This window comes from Pinus tabuliformis, chromosome 6 (genome assembly GCF_031772625.1).
Source record: "Pinus tabuliformis cultivar Carrire ecotype Pingquan chromosome 6, CPIR1, whole genome shotgun sequence".
In the NCBI taxonomy this organism is placed as follows: Eukaryota; Viridiplantae; Streptophyta; class Pinopsida; order Pinales; family Pinaceae; genus Pinus; species Pinus tabuliformis.
Window position 1 is genome coordinate 2,104,607,735 of NC_142292.1, and position 22,098 is coordinate 2,104,629,832.

Sequence of the window (22,098 nt, forward strand, 5' to 3'; positions counted from 1 at the left end):
CACTTGATTCAGAATGAGTTTTTTGTTTCTTGTTTTTCTGTTTGCATGTATTTTCTTCTTTGTTCAGCGGAAACCTTTGGGCAAATTGCTATCCCCACGACACCCTTTTTGTCATCACTGTCCAACATCCCACAAAGATGCCTCCTCACACGGGTATATGAAACACTATATGGTTTTCCTCCAGGACAACCATGAGGGCACAAAAGCTTGTAGCTTCCACCACCTTTTCCCCCTTCAAGTTTGGTCACATAATTCCACAAGGGTGTCAATGCAGCGTTCCCCTCTAGCATTTCAGTGTCCTCTTCATCCCCTTCATCTTCAAACCCCCCCCTCCTCATCATACATTGGGTGACTCATATGGGGATCACTATCCTCTTGTTCTTCTTCCCTTGTATTCCTACTCCCCCTTGCCATCATGAAAATCAAAAGTGGAATGATACATAGAAGCCAAAAGAACACCATTTTGGAATATGAATATAGATGGACAACCTACAATGAAATGAACAAGAAGAAAGAATGGGAAAGAGTAGGAGAGGGAGGAGAAAAATACAAACAACAATGACAGAAAAATGAGGGAGTTTGGGGTTTGCACTTACCTCTTTAGCTCTTGTAGATGGAAGCCCTTCTTTACTCCTCCAAGCTCCTCCTCCTTCACTGCTCCTAGCTCCTCCTCCTTCACTCCTCCAAGCTCTCCTCAAGCCTCTCTTCTCCAAGCTCTCCAAAAATACAAGAGTGAGGAAATGAGAGGGGGAAATGAGCTTTATCCCCATCTATTATTTCCCTAACTCAACCTAAACCCACCCCCAACTCAAGTTAGAGAAAACAAAAAAATGAGTTTTTTGGGTCGATCACCATGGAATCGTCTGTTGAACATCGAAGTTGCTCGTGATCTGTACGGATCCGTGCCTGATCCGCCGCAGATTTGAGGTGGATTCGTAGTTCAAAAATCCGGAACTGCGGATCAGGCCGACATGGTTCTGAATTTCCAAGAACCTGTGTTTGTCGGCTTGATTTGCAGTTCCGGATTTCCGAACCACAGATCCGACGACGAATCCCCCATGGATCCGTACGGGACGCGGATCCCGGTTTGGATCCTTGGGGGGGGGGCATTTCGTGTAACTTTGCTTAGGAGTATCAAACTACAACTTGTAAATCCTACTACTCCTAACTCCAATAGCTATGGGTGATTTCCTATCCTTGTGCTTGATCAACATGTGCGCCCCTCTAAAGAGTACATTGTACCTTTATCTTGATGAATAGATACAAAAATCAAGTTCATACCCAAGCCTAACACATGCAACACATCATGGATGGGAGTTGGCTTGCCATTCTCCCTCTTAAATAGAATAATCCCTCTCCCAACTGAATTGCACTTGGAATTGTTCCCCATCTGAAAATGGAATCAAATGTCCTCTTCCTTGTAACTAGAGAAGTACTCCATAACTCATGTTATATGAAATGACGCCCCATTGTCTATGTACCAAACACCTTGTGAGGTTGAGCTAGTCAGGCAAGCTATGAGTGCAAACTCTCGTTCCATCTTGCTAGCGAGCTCATCTCGACTTGTCGAAGTCGTCGTCTGCTTCTTGCGTTTCTTCTCGCTTTTCTTCCTCTGCGGGAATTGTTGACATAGTTTCCAAACTCGTGACAACCGTAGCATTTGACCTTAGAAAGGTCCTTCTTCTTCTCACCTTTTGGGTTAGGTCTTTTGGTAGACCCCTTCTCCATTTTCCCTTATACAGCTAGGGCTGCGTTTTCCTGTCACTCCTTACTTTTTTGTGCCTTACTATTGTTCCTAGTGACAAGACTAAGTCTAAGCTCCTCTCAAGTGAAATCACTCCACAACCGATCCCAACTTGGTAAGGTGTCTCATCCATTAATGACTTGAATGAAGACATCCCACTGTTTAGTAAAGCCATTAAGGGCTATTCACACTAGCTCGTCATCTTCCCGTTTATCTCCAACAACTGCTAACTCGTCCTTGACAAGTCTAAGTCTAGTGAGATAACTAACAATGTCTTCACCCTTATTCATCCGAGTGTTCCTCAACTTCTCTCTAAGAATCAACTTCTTGTTTTTGGTAGCATTATGGTACAAATTTATGACGATACCCTACATCTTCTTCGTTGTTTCTAACTTCGTGATATGGGGAACTATATGATCCTTAACACCATCAAGGATAATCCTCCTTACTTTAGCATTCTCCTTATATGCAAGAAGTTGTGTTGGATTTGTAGGTACTGCTACAACATTGGTCGCATACTCCTTGAGACCATTTTCTTCCAACAACAAGAAAATTCTAGCTTTCTAGACACTAAAATTAGAGGCACCATCCAATCTGTCCTAATCTCTCAATCCTACTGAAGCCATTTCTGAAAAATTCTCGAAAAATATAGCAACAACCCAAATAAATCTGAAGAAGTCAAATTGGGTTTTATAAACCCTCGATTTTCTCTTCCTGTGCTTGCATTGAGCCTCTTTTTCCCCCAGATCCGCTCTCACACGATGTGAAAATTTTAAAACTATTGCAGTTAATCTGGTTATTATTCACCTATCTTTAAAAGATTATTTGACTTCTGTAAATTATATACGACAAATACTGAATAAAACACTACTGCAGCTTCACCAAAATTAAATCACAGGAATTGAGAAAATTGTTGAGTATGTTGTCATTGATGTCAAAGTAGCAGGTGCAGGATGTCAAAGTGGGTACAAGATATCGTCATTAATGTCCTTGGTATGTCGTCATGCATGGATGAAATGATGCAGTGATGCAACCCTAGCTCTAGGGTTTGTTTTCCCTGGATGATGATCATACCCTGCACTTGTTGGAGATTTTGATGATGCAGATCATTGTGTCCCTCTTGAAGACCCTCGCTAGTGGATTCTACTCATCATGTTGACTCCGTTGATATGTGGAGTGTTTCGTGGGCCCTCACGGTTTGGGAGATACGCTTATTGAAAATGGTGCCCCCTTCTTGTGGTAAAAAACCCAACACATTGATGATGTGGCATTACTTTACTGGCTAGACGATGGCGATATTATTTTAATTATTAAAAGGATATTGTATGGTCCAAAATAAGTGGGAAATTTTGGCTCAAATGAAGGTTCAATTTTGAATTCTCCTAAAATATCAGGCGACCTCCTAAAATATTTTAATTTTGGTTAAAAATGAATTTAAAATTCAAATTCCAAAATGAATTTCCCTCCCAAATGGAAATCGACTGCCCTCCTAGACATTCATCCAAAACTATAAAAGGATGATCCATCCCCTTCAAATTATAAGTGAGAAAATATTCGCTATTATCTCTGAGATTTAATTCAATGAGGAGGAAGATGGTTTTTGGGCTTGTGGTTGTCTTTCTTTTAAAAAGGGTTTTGCTGCTTATTTTTAAATGATTGCAGGTGGCTCTCACTCCATGGTTGAAGAACTGTTTTCAATATATTCTGAAGCAGATCGTTCAAAACTGGTATGTGGATGTCTGAAATTTGCGACTGAAAACAACTCGTTGACATACTAGTCCATTCTCCTTTGATGCATTTATTCCTGTTGAAAAACTAGGACAATTTGTGGACAATTTCATCAATAGCTTTGTTGGTCATGACTCTTGGAGCCAGACACTTCAAGCTGTGCGATCTATTAAAACTTGCAGCCTGTAGATCTGATTTAAAGGTTGATCTGAAGAACTATTTCGTTGGGCTCTTAATATTCAAGTGATCTATCTTCTGTAGCCTGCTTTTTCTTGGTTGAAATATGCTCAGACACAGTACTGAAAGGGCCTGTCACAGTTCACACTATTCTTTGCGTTTCTGAAGTTGACTTGACAGTAAATTATGACTCTACTGCCTCTATAAGAAGGAAAGTTGTTTTTTAAGCAATGTTTGCAATTTTTGTTTGGCATCTCATGAAGTTTCGACCCTCTTGAATATTAGATCTGAGGCACGTCTTAACAGGACTATGAAGTAATTCGCTCTTTCCATTTGCGGCCAGGAAGGTTATTAAAGGTTTTTGGTTCGTTATTTTGGGTTTGTATGGGTTTCGTTAGGTTATTTTGATCATGGTCTTGCAGGTGTTTAATATACAAGTAGAAGGACCAATGCCTAAGGGTTTTGACTCTGTTTTTCATACCTGGAAATCGTAAAGTACCTTGCTTTCCATGCATAATACTTGAGCATATTCCGCTTGAGTGAATATTTGTTGGTTGGGCTTCGTTTTACCTTCTGGAACGCGATTGGTATAGGGTTCTGTTGTAGCTGCTACAACAACACCCAAATTTTTTGGCCATATCCAAAATTTTGGGTCCCCTACTCCTCGCCTCAGACTATTAGGGTTTTGATTGGGCCTTCAGCTGGTTACTCTCCCCGCGACCCTTCCTATCAAACCTTGTTGATGTACCCATTCACACTTCACATATTGAATTCACACATCATGTGTTGTCTCAGATACTGACCTTATGATTGCATTAGGGTTTTGAAGGTTTGTTGCTTCATTGATGTGTTAAGAGTCTCCCATGATTTTGAAACTTATCTTTCCATAATATGCATCGCGATCAGTAGAGGCCCTATATTTGGACGAGCATGAATTCAATTTGTCTTTCCTTATGATTGACCATATTAGGGTTTGAGAGAAACCCTAGATTGTCAAAAGAGTGATCCCCTTCCTGTTTTAACCTAATTCGCATGCCTCTAGGGGCGCATTCTCATCGGCATCACATGACATCATGGTGAGAGTCATTGCAAAACATATTCCCCTAGGTTCTTGACTGGTCCTACACCTTAGCATGTGCATTAGGGTTTGTGGGAATTGTATGCTCCCTTGCATCCTTGTAACCCTAGACATATGTGATTGAAGGTCCAACCCTGCTTTGAATTAATCCCCACTCTCTAGGGTGCTTATCATCTTCACCCTGCTCATCTTATCTCGAAGCATGATCACATCAGTAGCATTAGGGTTTATGGGAATACCTTTTGTCGATGACTTTGCCTCACCATCATCCTCATCCCTTCCAAATTCATTAGGGTTTATGTATTGTTATCCTCATCATGCGCACCTGAAACCCTGGATGGTTGAATAAATCCACAACCTTGTTTAACATTATCTTATCCTCTAGATGCATTGCCACAAACATGCTATGGCATTGACAACACACCATAACATCATCTTGGCATTGTTGGGTCATATTTTTATGACTGCACCAGGGTTGGAATGTGAAAATTTGCTGCAATAATTGATTTATTTCTCCTACTCATTTATGATAAGTTATTTACCAATACTTCAGTAAATACCAAAATAAATTCAGTTGCAGACTTCACAAACTAGAACTGAAAATTAAACGGCAAGAGAAACATCAACATATGAACAATCACATTGACACACTTGTTTTTGGACAATCATCCCTGGAAAAACCCAATGTGGGAAAACCAGTGTAGCAGATATGAGGATTCTTATTATTGGCTATAAATATCTGCATACAATCTAGGATGCTCATCTAGCAATCCTTTATAGAGAAAATACTGGCGGAAAATCTAAGTGAGTTTTACCTCACTTCACCTGGCAGAATTCTGGCTAATTCGGCACAAGACTGGCTAACTTCGGCTATTTCTGCGCTGGCTCTGCGTCAACCTTGCGTCACCTTCTCTGCCCTCTGCATCAGCTCTCCCGGCTGTTCCAGCAGTTCTCAACAGTTCCGACAGTTCCCGACAGTTCCTGCAGTTCCTGACAGTTCTCGGCAGTTTCGACAGTTCCTGGTAGTTCCGGTTGTTCTGACAGTTCTAGATTTTGCGTGACAGACAACTTTTCTGCTCTGTGTTGGCCCTTCTGGCTCTACGTCAGGATTGCTTGGGCCCAGACTGGCCCAGCGTCAGCTCTCTCGGCTACTATGCTGCCTCTCTACAAGCTCTCTCCGCCTCTCTGTTCTGTATTTCCCGGAAAGTCCTTCTGCCGGATTCTCTTTGCCCGCTGCTACTGAATGATCACCTAGTTCGAATTTCTCAGCTTCCTAGCCCCAGAAATTGAACTCTAGATCAATTTGTTCTCTCCATGTGTTTCCAAATGAACCCCGAGCCTCCATTTTATACTTTTCCTGTTGAGTCTTCAACGGCCGAGATTAAGTCTCTAATCAATGGCTAAGATTAAAACATGACTTGATCCACCTTCTGGATCATTCTCACCCATATTTTGATTAATACCTATCAATATTTTAATTTCCCGAAGTTTAGACTTAGGAACTGCATTAAAAATATTAATTATTTTAATAAAATACAATCCGGGTGGAATTTCACCAAACGGTTTTTGGGTTCTTTAGAACTCATGCGCCTTAGCCTCTCCACCAATTTTCAAGGCTAGAGCACTTCCGATGCCACCAAAAACGAACACTCCCTTTTAGTGAGGAAAGTGCTCTAGCAACAATGTCCACCTTCATGCTGCTCTGTTTCTGAAGCATCTCCTTTCTGCACTGCTGCTGCCACCAACACTGTGCTATTGATGCTACTGTACTGCTGCCCATGACACTGTCACTGCCACTGCTGCATATGTACTACAACTCCCTCTCAAATGCTGCATCATTCTATTGAAAGGTTTTTCCAACATACCCATTTGTTCCCGAAATTGAACAAACTTGGCTCTTCCTAGCACCTTGGTGAGTATGTCTGCCACCTGATTTCATGTGGGAGTGTACTCCAACTGTACTGCTCCATGTTGAACATAGTATCTAATAAAGTGACACGAATATCGTTGTGTTTGGAGCGATCATGAAATACTGGATTTTCAAAAAGCTTGATATAACTCTGATTATCACAGAAGATCCTTGTCGCTTCCATCCTTCTCCTGAATAGATTTACAAGCAGTTTCCTAAGCCATATAGCTTCACATGTTGCTTTGCTAGCTGCCATATACTCAGCTTCAGTAGAGCTCAAAGCTACAAACTTCTGCTTCTTACTGCACCAGGAGGTCATCCCAGATCCAATACTGAAGCAATACCCAGTGGTACTTTTCCTGTCTACTGAACTTCCTGCCCAATCTGCATCAGTGAATCCACTCAATTCAATATCATTGCCCTTGGTGTACCTTAATCCAAAATTTACTGTTCCATGCACATACCTGAGAATGTGCTTTGCTGCTGCCCAGTGCGCCCTTTTTGGTTCCACCATGAACTGACTAAGGGTGTTGACAGCATAACACAAGTCTGGCCTAGTGTTGACCAGATACATAAGTGACCCAATGAGTTGTCTGTATAAGGTGGGGTCCACTTCCTTGTCTCCTGAAGCATCTATTTTCTTCCAATTGGTAATCATAGGCGTAGCCATAGGTCGACAATCCTGCATTTTGAATCTTTTCAAAATTTCTGATGCATATCTTCCTTGGCCAAGGAAGATCTCACCATCCTGCTGCCAAACTTCCAATCCCAGAAAATAGTGCATTAGCCCCAAATCCTTCATATCAAACTCAGTTTCCAGGTTCTTACAATCCTTTATGAGTCTGGATGATCCTGTCAAAAATAGATCATCCACATACAATACCAGAATCAATGACTCCCCTTCTACCAGCAGATAATAAAGATTGGGATCAACATCGCTCTTGGTGAATCCCAACTGCTGTAAGTAGCTGTCAATTCGGCCATACCAAGCTTTGGGTGCTTGTTTTAGCCTGGACAAGGCTTTCTTCAACCTGCACACATGAGTTACCTATTCAAATGTTTAAAAAAAAATAAAAGCTCAAGAAACGCAAATTGTGAAGATCACATGTCGACAAAGTGCAAGTCCAGTCAAATAGTCCACGTAATGATCAAGCAGTCAGTTGACCCAGGAGAATCATGCACAGTGGGTTGATCAACTCAGTTGGTCGGTACTGCATAGTCGGCCAGAAGCCAATTTTATTTTGATCGGTAGCCATCGACTTTCCCAACAATTCAGTAACGATTAACTCAAGTTATTAAATTTGAAATGCCTTTAACCTTACGCATACGACATTCTACATATACTTAATCCCATAAAATTAGCACATTATAGCATCATATAGAAGGCATCCAACCTGCACCTCAAATCACGTCATTTCTCTATTTTTGTTGTTGTTGATATTTTCCGGAATAGTGACATTGTTAAAACATATGGTAATTACAATTACTTCCTTTAAATGGTCTGAGAGTTTGAAGATGGCTTTGATACTAGATGTAGAGCTCTAAAATGCCCTAAATTTAATGAATTTAACAGAGTTTAACAAATTCATATTGAGAATTACTGTGAAGCCCTAAATCTAAAATTTTACTGTAAGGGTTCTAAATTCAGAAACTTAGAATTTACTTCGAACATTGCATACAATGAAATTTAAGAACATAACTTATCAATTCACTGTAAATACCTGTTTTCTTATGAGTTTGATGTCGATCCCATATTCCGGTTGTCCTCGCTCCAATTTCGCTTTGGTTACCAAATGACCGAAACCTCCCAGCCAAACTGGGTACAATCCTTGGTACCCAGCTTCAAAATACTTCGTAATCGAAGTACTCTGACCCCCATGCCCAAAAGTTTCAAGAACAATTGCTCAGATCTCTGATTCTCAATTCCAATCTCTCAGCTCAACAACTTAGTCTTCAGTTCCCAATTTCCTTCACTGTTCCCCCTCCATTTCTCCCAAAAAAAACCCCCCCTTCTGCACTCCCTCGCTTCTCCTTATATCTCCAAAACCTCATCGTCTTCCCTTCCTTCCATCATCTCCACCTTCGCCGTCCATCTATTTTCCTTGTACTTATCCTGTTACGTGGAACCTCCATGATCTTTAGAGGCGGTCACTTTTCATTATAAATAACATTGTTTGGTTAAATTGAATGGATTTGATTTTTTTCTTTTACTTTTAAGAAATAGGTTTTGTCGACTATTTTAGTCTTTATATTTTATTTAAGAACTTTATTCAATGTTTATGTCATATGCCTTTTTAATTATATTATTTAGTTCCTTTTCTTGATATAGTTTTATGTTATATTTTTTTGTAAAATAACATGTATAATTCTTTTAGTTAATATATAAAAAAAAGTTATTTATTTTAATTTCACTTTTACCTTGTAAATTTCTTTGTATTTATTAATATATATATTTTTGAATAGTACCTTAATTGGTTTCATATTATAGGGATGGTATATTTAGTGCCCCACTCTACATATTCATTATGTTCTAGTGAGTTAGGTATTTACTTAGTACTTCAATAATTAATTCATTACTCTATACTAGACATTTTCCAATATCAGTTAATATGTATACTAGTGTGATATATGCAATGCATGCATATGTAGCTATCATATGCATGCCTTGTATACATGCTAATATTGCTTTGCTACTCGTGAATTGAGACGGGTCATTACATTTTAAAAAATTGTTTTGATCTCACTATGTAATAACATAATGATGTTTTTCCTTGAAACCAATATATAGCACCATTTAACAGTTAAATCATTGACTAATTGTTGTTGAATAGCTAAATCATCATCACTTTGTAATATCATCTGTTTAAACTTTAATATAAGAAGTATTTTTCGTTAAAAAAGTTGCTGTTGAATAGCATTTCAACATTTTCCCTATTGTTATTTTATTATTTGATTTGGCTTTCATTTTTACTTTTTTATCTGTGTTGACATTGCTTATGGAGCAGATTGCACAGGAACTAGAAGTGATTAATCCAACTAAAGAACCTCTTCAGTCTCCCTTGTTAAATGGAAAATGGGAGCTTTTGTACACTACTTCAGCGACAATTCTAAAGAGTCAGGTATGATTTTTCAATGTGAAGTATAACAAACTATAATGTTGAATGGATGAAGAAGACAACGAATATTTTGGCCTTTATGTATAGTTTTAGTTATGATAAATGCTATAATGAGAAAGTAAATAAAACAAAGCTGGGTTACAATTTTTTGAGCCAACGTTAAATTGCCTCGAGGATCTAAACTTCAATATGTACTATCTTATTTCACTATGTTTGTCCTCTCTTGAACCTCATTGGATGCTTTTGAGCCTAGTATCCCATTCGAGTGTGGTTGTTAGTTTTCTATAGATTTATATTAACTTTCTTCGATAGTTACTCCTCATAAATGACATTGCTTTTTACAACTATAAAATCACGTAGCATGATGGACCTCAAAAGCATCCATTGCAACTATTGTTTCCTCACCTTTAACAAGTATTTGAGTCCAATGCTTTCAATGATTTCAGGAATTAATGAGTATTGTATGATAATATTAGAATTAAGTCCTAAGATTTGTCATTATAAAGTGTTGCCACAAGTAGTTGTTGGTCGTAACTCCTAAGTACTCATATCTGTATGATACACTTTTAAAATTGTTCTTCCCTCTAAAGAGGACTTACAATGTGGTAGGTGTAACTACTTACGACTTTTCTTCTATAAATAGAGGAGCTCTCTTCCCAAATAATATGTTTTTCTTACGGAAAATATAATACTTTATCTCCAAAAAATAATGTTGTAGGTAGAAACTATGTTGATTATACAAGCCTTACTAAATTATGACTTGATTTCATTATCTTATTGTATCTATGCTATTATACAAGGGTTTATTCAACTCTGTGAGTTGGTCTTAAACTAAGATTTTGTAGTCGAGGAAACCTCATCTTTTGCTTTTTTCCATAAATAAAAATAGAAATGAGGGGATCCTTGAATTCTTTGTTCATATGTTATTGTTATTATTGACAATTTATGTAAAGTAGAACTTCTTTATCCTTATTTAGAAACTTTATGCATATGCTATTGATATAAACTTGATTTCTATGTTCTTACACAGCGACCAAAATTTTTAAGGCCAAATGGGAAAATCTATCAAGCAATCAATGCTGATACTCTTAGAGCTCAAAATTTGGAGACTTGGCCTTTCTTTAATCAGGTATCCTTTTTTTGTTCTCTTAAGTTCATTTTCTTTATGAAAAATGCTTTTAATTAAACGATCAATCTTTCATATTCTAATTTAAATATTAAGACCAATTGGTGTATAGAAATGGTCAATGGGACTATAAAAGCACAACAATGAATAAGCATGTTATAACCCTGATGGTGATACAAATGTAGTTCAATGTGTATGTGATGGGGTTGAATATATATGTAACAGGTGCTGGCATAATATGCAGCCCAAGTGTGCAATGGGTTATAGTATGTATATATAGAGGTCAATAGAGTCGTTAATGTAGACATGAGCATATTATATGGTTTTATGGATGTACTTGAGTTATTTGGAGGAGGCTCTTCTAATAACTAAGGAGTTATTGCATAACTCATCTCTATTATGTATCTCTTTGGGAGCTGTTCTCTGTTATTGCTCAAACTCTTGCTAGATGGGAAAGTCCTAACCAGAATGGCAGAGCCTAGAGGCAACTACTAGGCAAACCACCCATTGTTCCCTTGGTGGCCTTGCTTCTCACTTTAGGCTAAGGGTTCCTAGCCTATGGGGGTGTCACTGAAGTTCAGTCTAGCCAATTTGTTATAGAGTGGGAGTGAAATATTAGCTTTATTGATTTTTAGTGTGACTAAGCAAACAAGCAATTCTCTTTAAAGATGTGAACAAGATGTGATTTAAAAAGTGCAAGTTGATTTATTAAATTGGTCCAAAGATATCACAATGTTTGATAGATACAAAGGGCTGTTATCAGCATTACACCATGAATTAAAAGTAAGGAAAATGTAAAATCACAACGAGTGCAAACTTGTTCCAAGCTTTCCCAAAATTTAGCTTAGTGAATGCTGAAATTATGCTGGTCAAGACTGTCAATGGTGGAAGTATGTGAACAAATTTAATCATAATAATTTCAGTTTTGAGTGAGTTAAATAGCCAATATCATATGAAATGAGAAGAGCTATCCATATTACTGTAAAGACGATTCCAGACTGCATACCGGAACTGTGAAAGTTACTGATAAACTGGCATTCATATCAGTGATTAAGTGTAACTAGAAGTGATGGCATCCAGGCATGGTATAATTATTCAGAGTTGTGATTGAGGGGGGCAATGTTAGACTGAGTCCCTAGAAAATCACAAAGTAGATCACATTCTTATGATTTGTCATCCTTATCTATTGATGAGGGGTTGCCATTATCTACCAATGAGTTATCCATGAGATCTAGATCTAGAAGTGGTCAAATTACATGTACTATATATATTGACATCAGGAGATATATAGATGTGCTGAGAATAGCTTAAAGCCTTTTCCACCAAGTCCTTGTCTTGCTTGTTCTATTTCTTAATAGTTTTAGCTACCTAGACCTCCACACGTGTGAGAAACCAATAGCATAAGAGGGTTACTCCTCAAAACAAGTGCAAATAACCACATCCTAATGGCACTTGTGGTCTCCTAGGTGATGAGAAGTAAAAAATCCATAGAATAATGCCATGAACCACATGCCAAGTCAACCAAAGCTCAACCAATTCCAAGGAAAGAAGGGGATGAGCCCATCTCAAGCAATAAAATAATGATATAATGAATGGACACCTCAACATTTGTGCCAATCAAGGTGAGCACCCCAACTAAAAATATGTTCCACTACTTAATAACCTCAACACAAGTGTGAAACCAAGCAAATGAACCAAGTGTCTCTAGAAAAGAATCTCCATGTGGTCAAAATAGGGTCAACTAGCCATTGAATGCTGAAATCAACATCAACATGTGAAATTTTTATCTATTGCAGTAACTAGAAATTATTCTTCTAACTAAAATTTAATTATGCATTCTATTTGCTACGGCAAACAACGAATAAAATCACAATTGCAATTTTCACCATAAAATTACTGCGGAAAATAAAATATTGAAAATTGAGAAATTCTAGCACACACACAAGAATTTTGACACAATTATTTTTGGACAATTGTCCCCGGAAAAACCCATTGCGGGAAAACCGGTGCAGCAGATGAGGGTTTTATTATTATTATTCAGTAGCAATTATGAGTACAATAATGTAGATGCCCAACTGACAATCTAATCTGAAGAAAATACTGGCAAAATTACCGTGATAATTTTCTCTCACCCCACAACTAATTTTTGCCTTTGAAATTACCTCCCTAGCCTCTGCGTTGAGTCTCCTGCATCACCCTCTGCGCAGTACTTATGCAGACCTTGTGGGGAGTTCGGCTTTCCTTCCTTTGCCTCTTCCTGGAACTAGGAAACTTCCTCCCGGAATGCTGCTACCCTCCTCTTCCACCTACTACTCACCCTCTGGCTCTATCTTCTTTGCTGAATTACTGCCACTGAGAAAATTGAACTGCCTGGGCAACTGAGAATCGACATTGGTGTATTCTCCATCACCACATCGATCTCCTCTTATAATCCACTATTGGAGCACCAACAACCAATATTAAAACTTAATCAATGGTTGAGATCATCTCTTGATCGATCCGTGTCAGTTTCTAGATGATTCTCGCCTTGACTTAATTAATACTGATTAATTAACCATATTCCTTAATTTTAGACTTAGAAAATATTTAAAAATTGGTTAATAATTTAATTATGTCATTTCTAGGTAGAATTTCTAGAAATGATTTCTGGGTTTTGGAGATCTCATGTATTCTATCCTCTCCACCAAATTTCGTTACTAGAACACATTTGATGCTACAAAAACTAACACTTCCTCTTAGAGAGGAATGTGTTATAGTGTTGCACTCCCTGCCACAACACCCTGTTTTTGCATCATCTCCTATTACACTGCTGATGTCTAGTCATACTGCCCACTAACCACTGCATAACTCTGATATATGCGACATCTGTGTTGCAACTCTCTCTCATCTGCTGCTGCAACTGAGAATCATCCAAGGTAATCTGCTTCTGCTATTGAAACGGGTTCTCCACCATACCCATATGTTCTTTGAAATAGACAAACGTAGCTCTTCCTAGAGTTTTCGTGAGTATATTTGCAACCTGCACTTCTGTGGGAACATACTGTATATGCACTGCTCCACTTTGTACACATTCTCTGATGAAATGACGTTGAATATCTATGTGTTTTGACCTATCATGAAACACTGGATTCTCAGAGAGTTTTATGCAACTTTGATTATCACAGTAGACACTAGCAACTTCCGAAGCCATATAGCTTCGCACGTAGCTGTGCTCGCTACCATATACTCTACTTTTGCAGAGCTCCGTGCTATTGACTTATGCCTCCTGCTACATCAAGAAACCATCCTTGATCCAACACTGAAGCAGTACCCAAAGGTACTTTTCTTGTCCATTGAACTGCCTACCCAATCTACATCTGTGAATCCACATAATCTGACATCATCTCCTCGGGTATATCTCAACCTATATTCGACTGTGCCACGCACATACATGAGAATGTGCCTCGCTGCTGCCCAGTGTACCCTCTTTGACTCTACCATGAACTGACTAAGGGTATTGACTGCAAAGCAAATATCTAGCCTAGTATTGACTAGATACATTAGAGACCCAATAAGTTGTCTATACAAGGTGGGGTTGACATCCTTGTCATGCGATGCATCTATCTTCTTCCAGTTGGTGATCATGGGCATAGACATGGGTCTGCAATCTTGCATTCTAAACATCTTTTGAATATCTATAGTGTATCTGCCTTGCCCAAGGAAGATCTCCCCATCCTTCTGCCACACTTCCAATCCTAGGAAATAGTGCATCAACCCCAAATCCTTCATGTCGAACTCTACTGCCAGATTCCTCTTGCGGTCCTCGATGTTCCTTGATGATCCTGTCAAAAAGAGATCATCAACTTACAAAACTAGGATGAGTGGCTCACCCTCTACCATAAAATAGTAAAGTTTGGGATGTGCGTCACCCTTGACGAATCCCATCTGCTGCAAGTAGCTGTCAATCCTACCATACGATGCCCTAGGAGCCTGCTTGTGTCTGTATAGAGCTTTCTTCAGTCCACACACACGAGTGAGCCTCTCATGAGTCACAAATCCCTCTGACTGTTCTATGTACACTTCTTCCTTTATCACCTTGTTTAAGAAGGCTGTCTTGACGTCCATCTGGTGAATCTGCCATCCCATTTGAGCTGCTAGGGATATAATTGACCAAATAGAAGTGTATCTGGCAACTGGGGCGAAGGTTTCCTCACAATCTATCCCTTCTTTCTGTGCATACCCCTTTGCCACGAACCTAGCCTTATATTTTTCCACACTGTCATCTGCAACATATTTGATCTTGTAGATCTATCTAGAACCTACAACTAATTTGTCTTCTAGCCTTGGCGCTACCTCCCAAACCTCATTTGTCATGATAGAGCTATACGCTTCTACCATGGCACCTACCCATACTTGATGTTGTGCGGCCTCCTGAAAGTTGGAAGGTTTTGCAACTTGAGCCACCAATGCTTGGTACCTGTTAGGCTTCCTGCACTGTCTTTTATTTTTCCTAGGAGTTCCAATAAACTCCTCTGCATCTCTCAATGTATGACGAACCTCTTTGCTGGCTCGACCACTAGTCGTGGGAGGTTCAACCAGCTCCACCTTACCTGCCACTGTTGCTCCATCTGCTGAGAATTCCCCGGATTTCCTGCACTTGAGGAAATACTGGTACTAGTCACAGTACTTGTTGATTTTTGTAGCTTGGGAGGTACTCCAAGCCTTGTGGATCGAGGGTTTGGAGGAAGGAGCTCCACAAGTGGCCTTGAAACCCAAGGTTGGGGTTTTGCACCAATCATGATTTGACCAAAACCATGAACACATTTCTACATGTGATGGATGAGGATGATAGCTCTCGACGAGACGAATCTAACACAATGAGAATCATCCGATTCCGAGTTGTTGAAATGGAGATATGAATTTTTGAGTTATTTAATGGGTTTGCACATGAAGTGTCAAGGTCGGCTTGGTGTAAAAATGACTTGTGACAGCTGTTCAAGCCCTAAAATGACGTTGAAGAAGCCCTCTTGTTGGTGTATAAATTGTTGATTTATGAGTAGCCTGAGAGGTACTCCAAGCCCTAGGGTTTAGGGTTTGGAGGGCAAAGCACCATAAGGGTTGTGAAAATTTCTAAAAAGAAATCCAACTGCAGTGACTGATATTATTTCTTCTACTTATTAATTCAGAAATAAGTTATTCACAGTGTTCCTACAACAAATATCGAAATAAATTCTATTGCAGCCTTCACAATTAAAATACTGCGGAAAGTAAATGCAAAGAAAAATACTAGCACAAGTATAATCACAATGACACAGTTATTTTTGGACAATTGTCCCCGGAAAACCCAATGTGGGAAAACTGGTGCAATAGATGAGGGTTTCTTTATTGATCTTTAGCAAAAATCTCATGTACAAGATACAACCAGCAGAATAGAAGAGGAATTTATGTGAGAAATTTTACAAACAATATTCTCATGCTTCTCAGTAAGATTCTGACTCTGGAGAGGACCTGCTGCCCCCTCTGCGTCTCACTGCGTCAGCTTTTGCGTAGGGACTGCGCAGTCCCAACGTCACAACCTCGTTGTCCCTCCTCTGCTCTACGTCTTCTTTCTGCTCCTGCACTCTCGACTGATGCTGATGCCCTCTCTCCTTCTCACCTGCAACTCTCCCTCTGATTTGATTTCCTCTTGCCGAACTTCGACCAGTGAGAAAATTGATCTTACTTGGGTAACTGAGTATCTGCTTGGTGTGTTTTCCAAATGCCCATCGAAGTCCTTCTTATAATCCTCCAGTTGAGTAATCAACGACCCAGATTAGATTCTAATCAATGGCTCATATCATATTGAATTGATCCTCGTCTTCTTCTAGAAGTTTCACTCTAAGTTTAATTAATACCCTTTAATTATTTTAATTTACTAAGTTTAGACTTAGGCACCCATTAAAAATAATTAATTATTTTAATAAAACTGTCTCCGGGTGGAATTTCCCAAAACGATTTTTTAGTATTGTGGAATACATGCGTCCTAGCCTCCTTGCAAATTTTGAGGTTTAGAGCACATCCGATGCTACCATAAATCAACACTCCCTCTTAGTGAGGAATGTGCTCTAGTAATGCAACCTGTTGAAGCATTACTCTAATTTTGTGACATCTACCTCTGTGCTGTTGATGTCTGACACCACTGTCCATCAACTGTTGCACAAATGCTGCATCTGTACTGTTGTTGGCCCTGCCACTACCAATACTGCAATTGTACTACAACTCCCTTTCATTTCCTGCCACTGTAACTGAGAAACCTCCTGTTCCTGCTATTGAAACGGATTCTCTACCATACCCATCTGTTCCCTGAACTGGATGAAGTAAGCTCTTCCTAGAGCTTTTGTGAGTACATCTGCTACCTGATTTCCTGTGGAGACATATTGCAATTGTACTACCCCACGCTGAACACAGTCTCTGATAAAGTGACATCTGATATCAATGTGTTGCGACCGATCATGAAATACTGGATTCTCAGAGAGTTTAATAAAACTCTGATTATTGCAGAAAATATTGGTCTCTTCCAACCTCTTCCTGAACAAACTCACAAGCAGTTTTATCAGCCATATAGCTTCGCACATAGCTGTGCTGGCTGCCATATATTTTGCTTTTGCTGAGCTTAGAGCTACTGACTTCTGCTCCCTGCTACACCAAGAGATCATTCCCGATCCAATGCTGAAGCAATACCTGGAGGTACCTTTTCAGTCCACTAAACTACCTGCCCATTCTGCATCTGTGAATCCATTCAATTTGATGTCATCTCCTTGGGTGTATTTCAACCCATATCCGACTGTTCCACGCACATATCTAAGAATGTGCCTAGCTGTTGCCCAATGCACCCTTTTCGGTTCCACCATGAACTGACTAAGGGTGTTGACAACGAAGCAAATGTCTGGCCTAGTGTTGACCAGATACATGAGCGACCCAATGAGTTGTCTGTACAAGGTGGGGTCCACCTCCTTGTCTCCTGATGCATCTATTTTCTTCCAATTGGTGATCATGGGTGTAGCCATGGGTCGACAATCTTGCATTCTGAATCTCTTCAGAATCTCTGTAGCATATCTTCCTTGCCCAAGAAAAATCTCCCCATTCTTTTGCCAAACTTCCAATCCTAGAAAATAATGCATCAACCCCATATCCTTCATGTCGAATTCTGCTTCAAGATTCTTCTTGCAGTCCTTTATGAGCTTAGATGACCCAGTTAGAAACAAGTCATCCACATATAATACCAGAATAAGTGGCTCATTCTCCACCATTAGATAATAGATATTGGGATCAACATCACTCTTGACAAATCCCAACAGCTGCAAGTAACTATCAATTCGACCATACCATGTTCTGGGTCCCTGCTTGAGCCCATACAGGGCTTTCTTTAACTTGCATACATGAGTTCTATTTGCACGAGTTTCAAAGCCTTTGGGCTGTTCTATATACACTTCTTCTTCTATCACCTTGTTCAAGAATGTTGTCTTGACATCCATCTGGTGAATCTCCCATCCCATTTGAGCTGCTAGGGATATAATGGATCTGATAGAGGTATATCTGGCTACTGGGGCGAAGGTCTCCTCATAGTCTATTCCTTCCTTTTGTGCGTACCCCTTTGCCACGAACCTAGCCTTGTACTTCTCTATACTGCCATCTGCAACATACTTGATCTTGTAGATCCACCTTGATCCTACAATTGATCTATCCTCTGGTCTAGGTACCACTTCCCAGACATCATTTGTCATGATAGAACTATACTCTTCTACCATGGCATCCACCCAAACTTGGTGTTGTATGACTTCCTGAAAGCTGGAGGGTTCTTCAACCTGTGCAACCAAGGCTTGGTATCTATCAGGTTGTCTACGCTGCCTCTTCTCGGTTCTAGGAGCTCCGACAAACTCCTTTGCGTCCCTCAGCGTCTGTCATACTTCCCTGCTGGTTCTACCACTGGTGGTGGGAGGCTCAATCAAATCCCCCTCCTGTTCCTGCTGTTCCATTTGCTGAGAACTGCTTGGATTTCCTACTTTTGAGGAAATACTGGTGTTGGTCACTGTGCTTGATCCAGGTGTCTGTCCTCCTGCTTGTCCTCCTTGCTGCCCTGCTGCTGTTGGACTAATGGAACATCCACTGACTGACCTTTTGCTGGCATCTCTCGAGATTTCCTGAAAGCTCTATCCTCCATGAACTTTGCATCCCGTCTTACTACAATCTTCCTGCTGCTAGGAATGTAGATTTTGTATGCCTTTGAGGTCTCGCTATATCCTACGAGGTACCCCTTTTCTGCAGTCTGATCCAGTTTACTACGCTTCTCGTCTGGAATGTGACAATATGCCACACTTCTGAATATCCTGAGATGACTCACCTCCGACTTCTTCCCTATGAAGACACCTTCAGGTGTTTTCTTCCCCAATGCTCTATGAGGAGTTCTATTTTGGATATACATCGTTGTGTTGCAATCCTCTGCCCATAAGAATCTAGGCAAGTCCTGGTCATACAACATAGCCTTTGCTGCCCCAACAATAGTTCTATTATTTCGCTCTGCTACTCCATTCTGCTCTGGATTATATGGAACTGTCCATTCTCTCTTGATGCCCTCCTTTGCGCAGAATTCTGTGAAGTCTTTGTCCATATACTCTCCATCATTATTTGAACGCAATACCTTTATCTTTTCCCCTGTCATGTTCTCTACGACAGCTTTAAACTCTTTGAACCGATCAAGGACCTCATCCTTGTTCTTTAAGAAATAGATCTAGGTTTTTCTAGAATGATCATCAATAAAGGTGACGAAGTATTCACCACCCCTAAGAGCTCTTGTGGACATTGGGCCACAAATATCCAAGTGTATCAATCCTAATACACCTTCTGCTCTGTTATTACTTCTGGAAAAACCTGCTTTAGCATACTTCCCTAGTACGCATCCTCTGTATACATCATCATGCTCAGTACTAAGGACTGGGACTCCTCTAATAGTCTTTCTGAGCATCCTCAATGCTCCATGGTGTCAGTGTCCCATTCGCCTGTGCCACAGTTCATTTAGTTCCTTTTCACCATTAAGATTGCTGCATATCAGTACCATTGGAGACTCGAGTTGCAATCTATACACTCTGTTGCTTCGAGCTCCAATTTGTCTTTTCTTCTTCCAGCTTGGATGTTTGACGTATACTTTCCTTCCAATGAAGTATACATCGTATCCCTTGTCCTGTAACTGGAACACTGAAATCAGATTCATTCCTAACCCGGGCACATGCAGAACATTAGTGGCTCAGATGTTGGTTCCTGCTTCCGTCTGAAATGCTATGGTGCCTCTCTCTACTGGAGTACACTGTGAAAATTCCTCAACCAGAATCCCTACTGCAGCAACTGATAATGTTTCTTCTATTTGTTAAATTAATCAACCAAATTATTTGCAGTTTACTACGGCAAATATCGAAACATATACACTGCAACCTTCACTTAATTAAATATTATTGCGAAAACACGAGACTGAGTAAGAAAGAAAATACAACACAATAGACACCGTTATTTTTGGACAAATGTCCCTGGAAAAACCCAATGCAGGAAAACCAGTGCAGCAGATCTGAGGGTTTATTATTATTACGCAGTAGCAAATTCTGAATCCATCTCTAAATACCTCTCAGGTTATTTAGTTACAGAGAGAGAAATACTGGTAGAAAGATTTGTGAGATTACCTCACACAATCATTGAGAAAATCCCGGCTGATCCAGATACTGAATGAAGTGCCTCTGGTGAACACCCGGGTGGATATGTACCTTGAGAGACAATGACAAAACATTGGTCTTGCCAACATTGTGCTCTGGTCTAATGAGAGATAGAGCTATTAGTCAAGGCCTTGCTATGGAAACAATGTTGGTTACTATGATGCTATACATATGGGTTACTAATTCGATTCTTCTTATGAGAAATTCTTCATATTGAGAATAACCAAGTACCATTATAAATACCTCCCTAGTTAAGAGGGAGTGTTGAAGAAAAGTGTAACTAGGTTTGGTATTTGTCAATGTAATTTTGATCTTTGTACTTGTCAAGAAAAAGAAATATTATTTTTGTAAATTATATGAATGAGTTTCTTGCTCATTCCATAGGTCTAGGAAAGTCAAAGAGTCAAAATCATGTTAAAGAGCTCTTCTTGAGCATTTATGTAATGTACATGGGTCAACCTAGTGTCAAGTAGCCCTCCAAGACAAGCACCATCCTCCAAAGAAGAAGTCTGCCTGCGAAAATGATGAGAAAGACAGTCAAGTCGGCTTCAAAGTATATAAAGATGGCATGTTGGCTCAACAAAAGGATGCAAAGGTTCACTGGCTCATGTCGGCTTGCATATATGGTCAAGGAACTATATATATATGCAGCTAGAATAATCAACGAATAGACAACAACTTCGGATCACTCTGAAACTTCGTAAGATGCAGGAAGGGATAGTATCTCGGTGATACAAACAGTGACATAATCCCAATACATGATCTCGGTGATACGAAACAGTGACACACAGTGACAGAATATCGATATATGATCTCGGTGAAAGCTCTGTCTCGGTGCTCGGTGAAAGCTTTGTCTCGGTGCTCAATGGATGCTCTCATCATACAAATTGAAGTAACTACTCTCGGCATATATGTGATGAAGAAGAATCACGTGACATAGTCTATGGTCTCGGCTTACTCTGAAGCAGCACTACAGTGATGACAGTTTCATGATGATGATCTCGGTTCTAAAAAGGAATGCAGTCACATACTCGTGAATGGAAAGCTACACTCTCGGCATATCATTGCAGTGACATGTTTTGATATGATCCCACAGCAACACGTCATGACTTGTCATGATCTCGATCTCTGTCATGAGCTTGATATTAACATAGTCATGAAGTCTTGATCATGAAAAGGTTATCGGTGCAACTCTCATGGATCTATGTACATATAGATCTCATTGGTATGATGGTGATTTCAGTGAAGACACAAAAGATTATCTCAAGAATGCAGCTATGATCTCAGTGAAGGGTGTAGCAGATCTCAGTGAATGTACAGTCATTGTTTCGGTGATGATGTTGCTATCATGTCTTTAGTGATACAATAGTATTGACCCTAGTACAACAGAAGTGATGATGATGATCACAACAGTGAAGAGGATTGGTGTCTTGGTCTTGGAGTGGCTCAGAAAGTCAAGGGTCATGGTCTTGGTGTTCGTCAATAGGAATCTCTACAAAGAAGA

At 39.7% G+C, this 22,098-nt stretch overlaps 1 protein-coding gene across 3 annotated transcripts in view; it reads left to right on the forward strand.

The window, feature by feature from the left end:
* The window catches only part of LOC149267660 (putative plastid-lipid-associated protein 4, chloroplastic), a 279,800-nt gene that overhangs the window by 21,231 nt on the left and 236,471 nt on the right, over positions 1-22,098 (forward strand). For all 3 annotated transcript variants that reach the window (XM_089433800.1, XM_089433798.1, XM_089433804.1), the window contains exons 2-3: positions 9,642-9,755; positions 10,783-10,881. In XM_089433800.1, the coding sequence (XP_089289926.1) occupies positions 9,642-9,755; positions 10,783-10,881 (213 nt within the window). The remainder of the gene's footprint in view (positions 1-9,641; positions 9,756-10,782; positions 10,882-22,098) is intronic.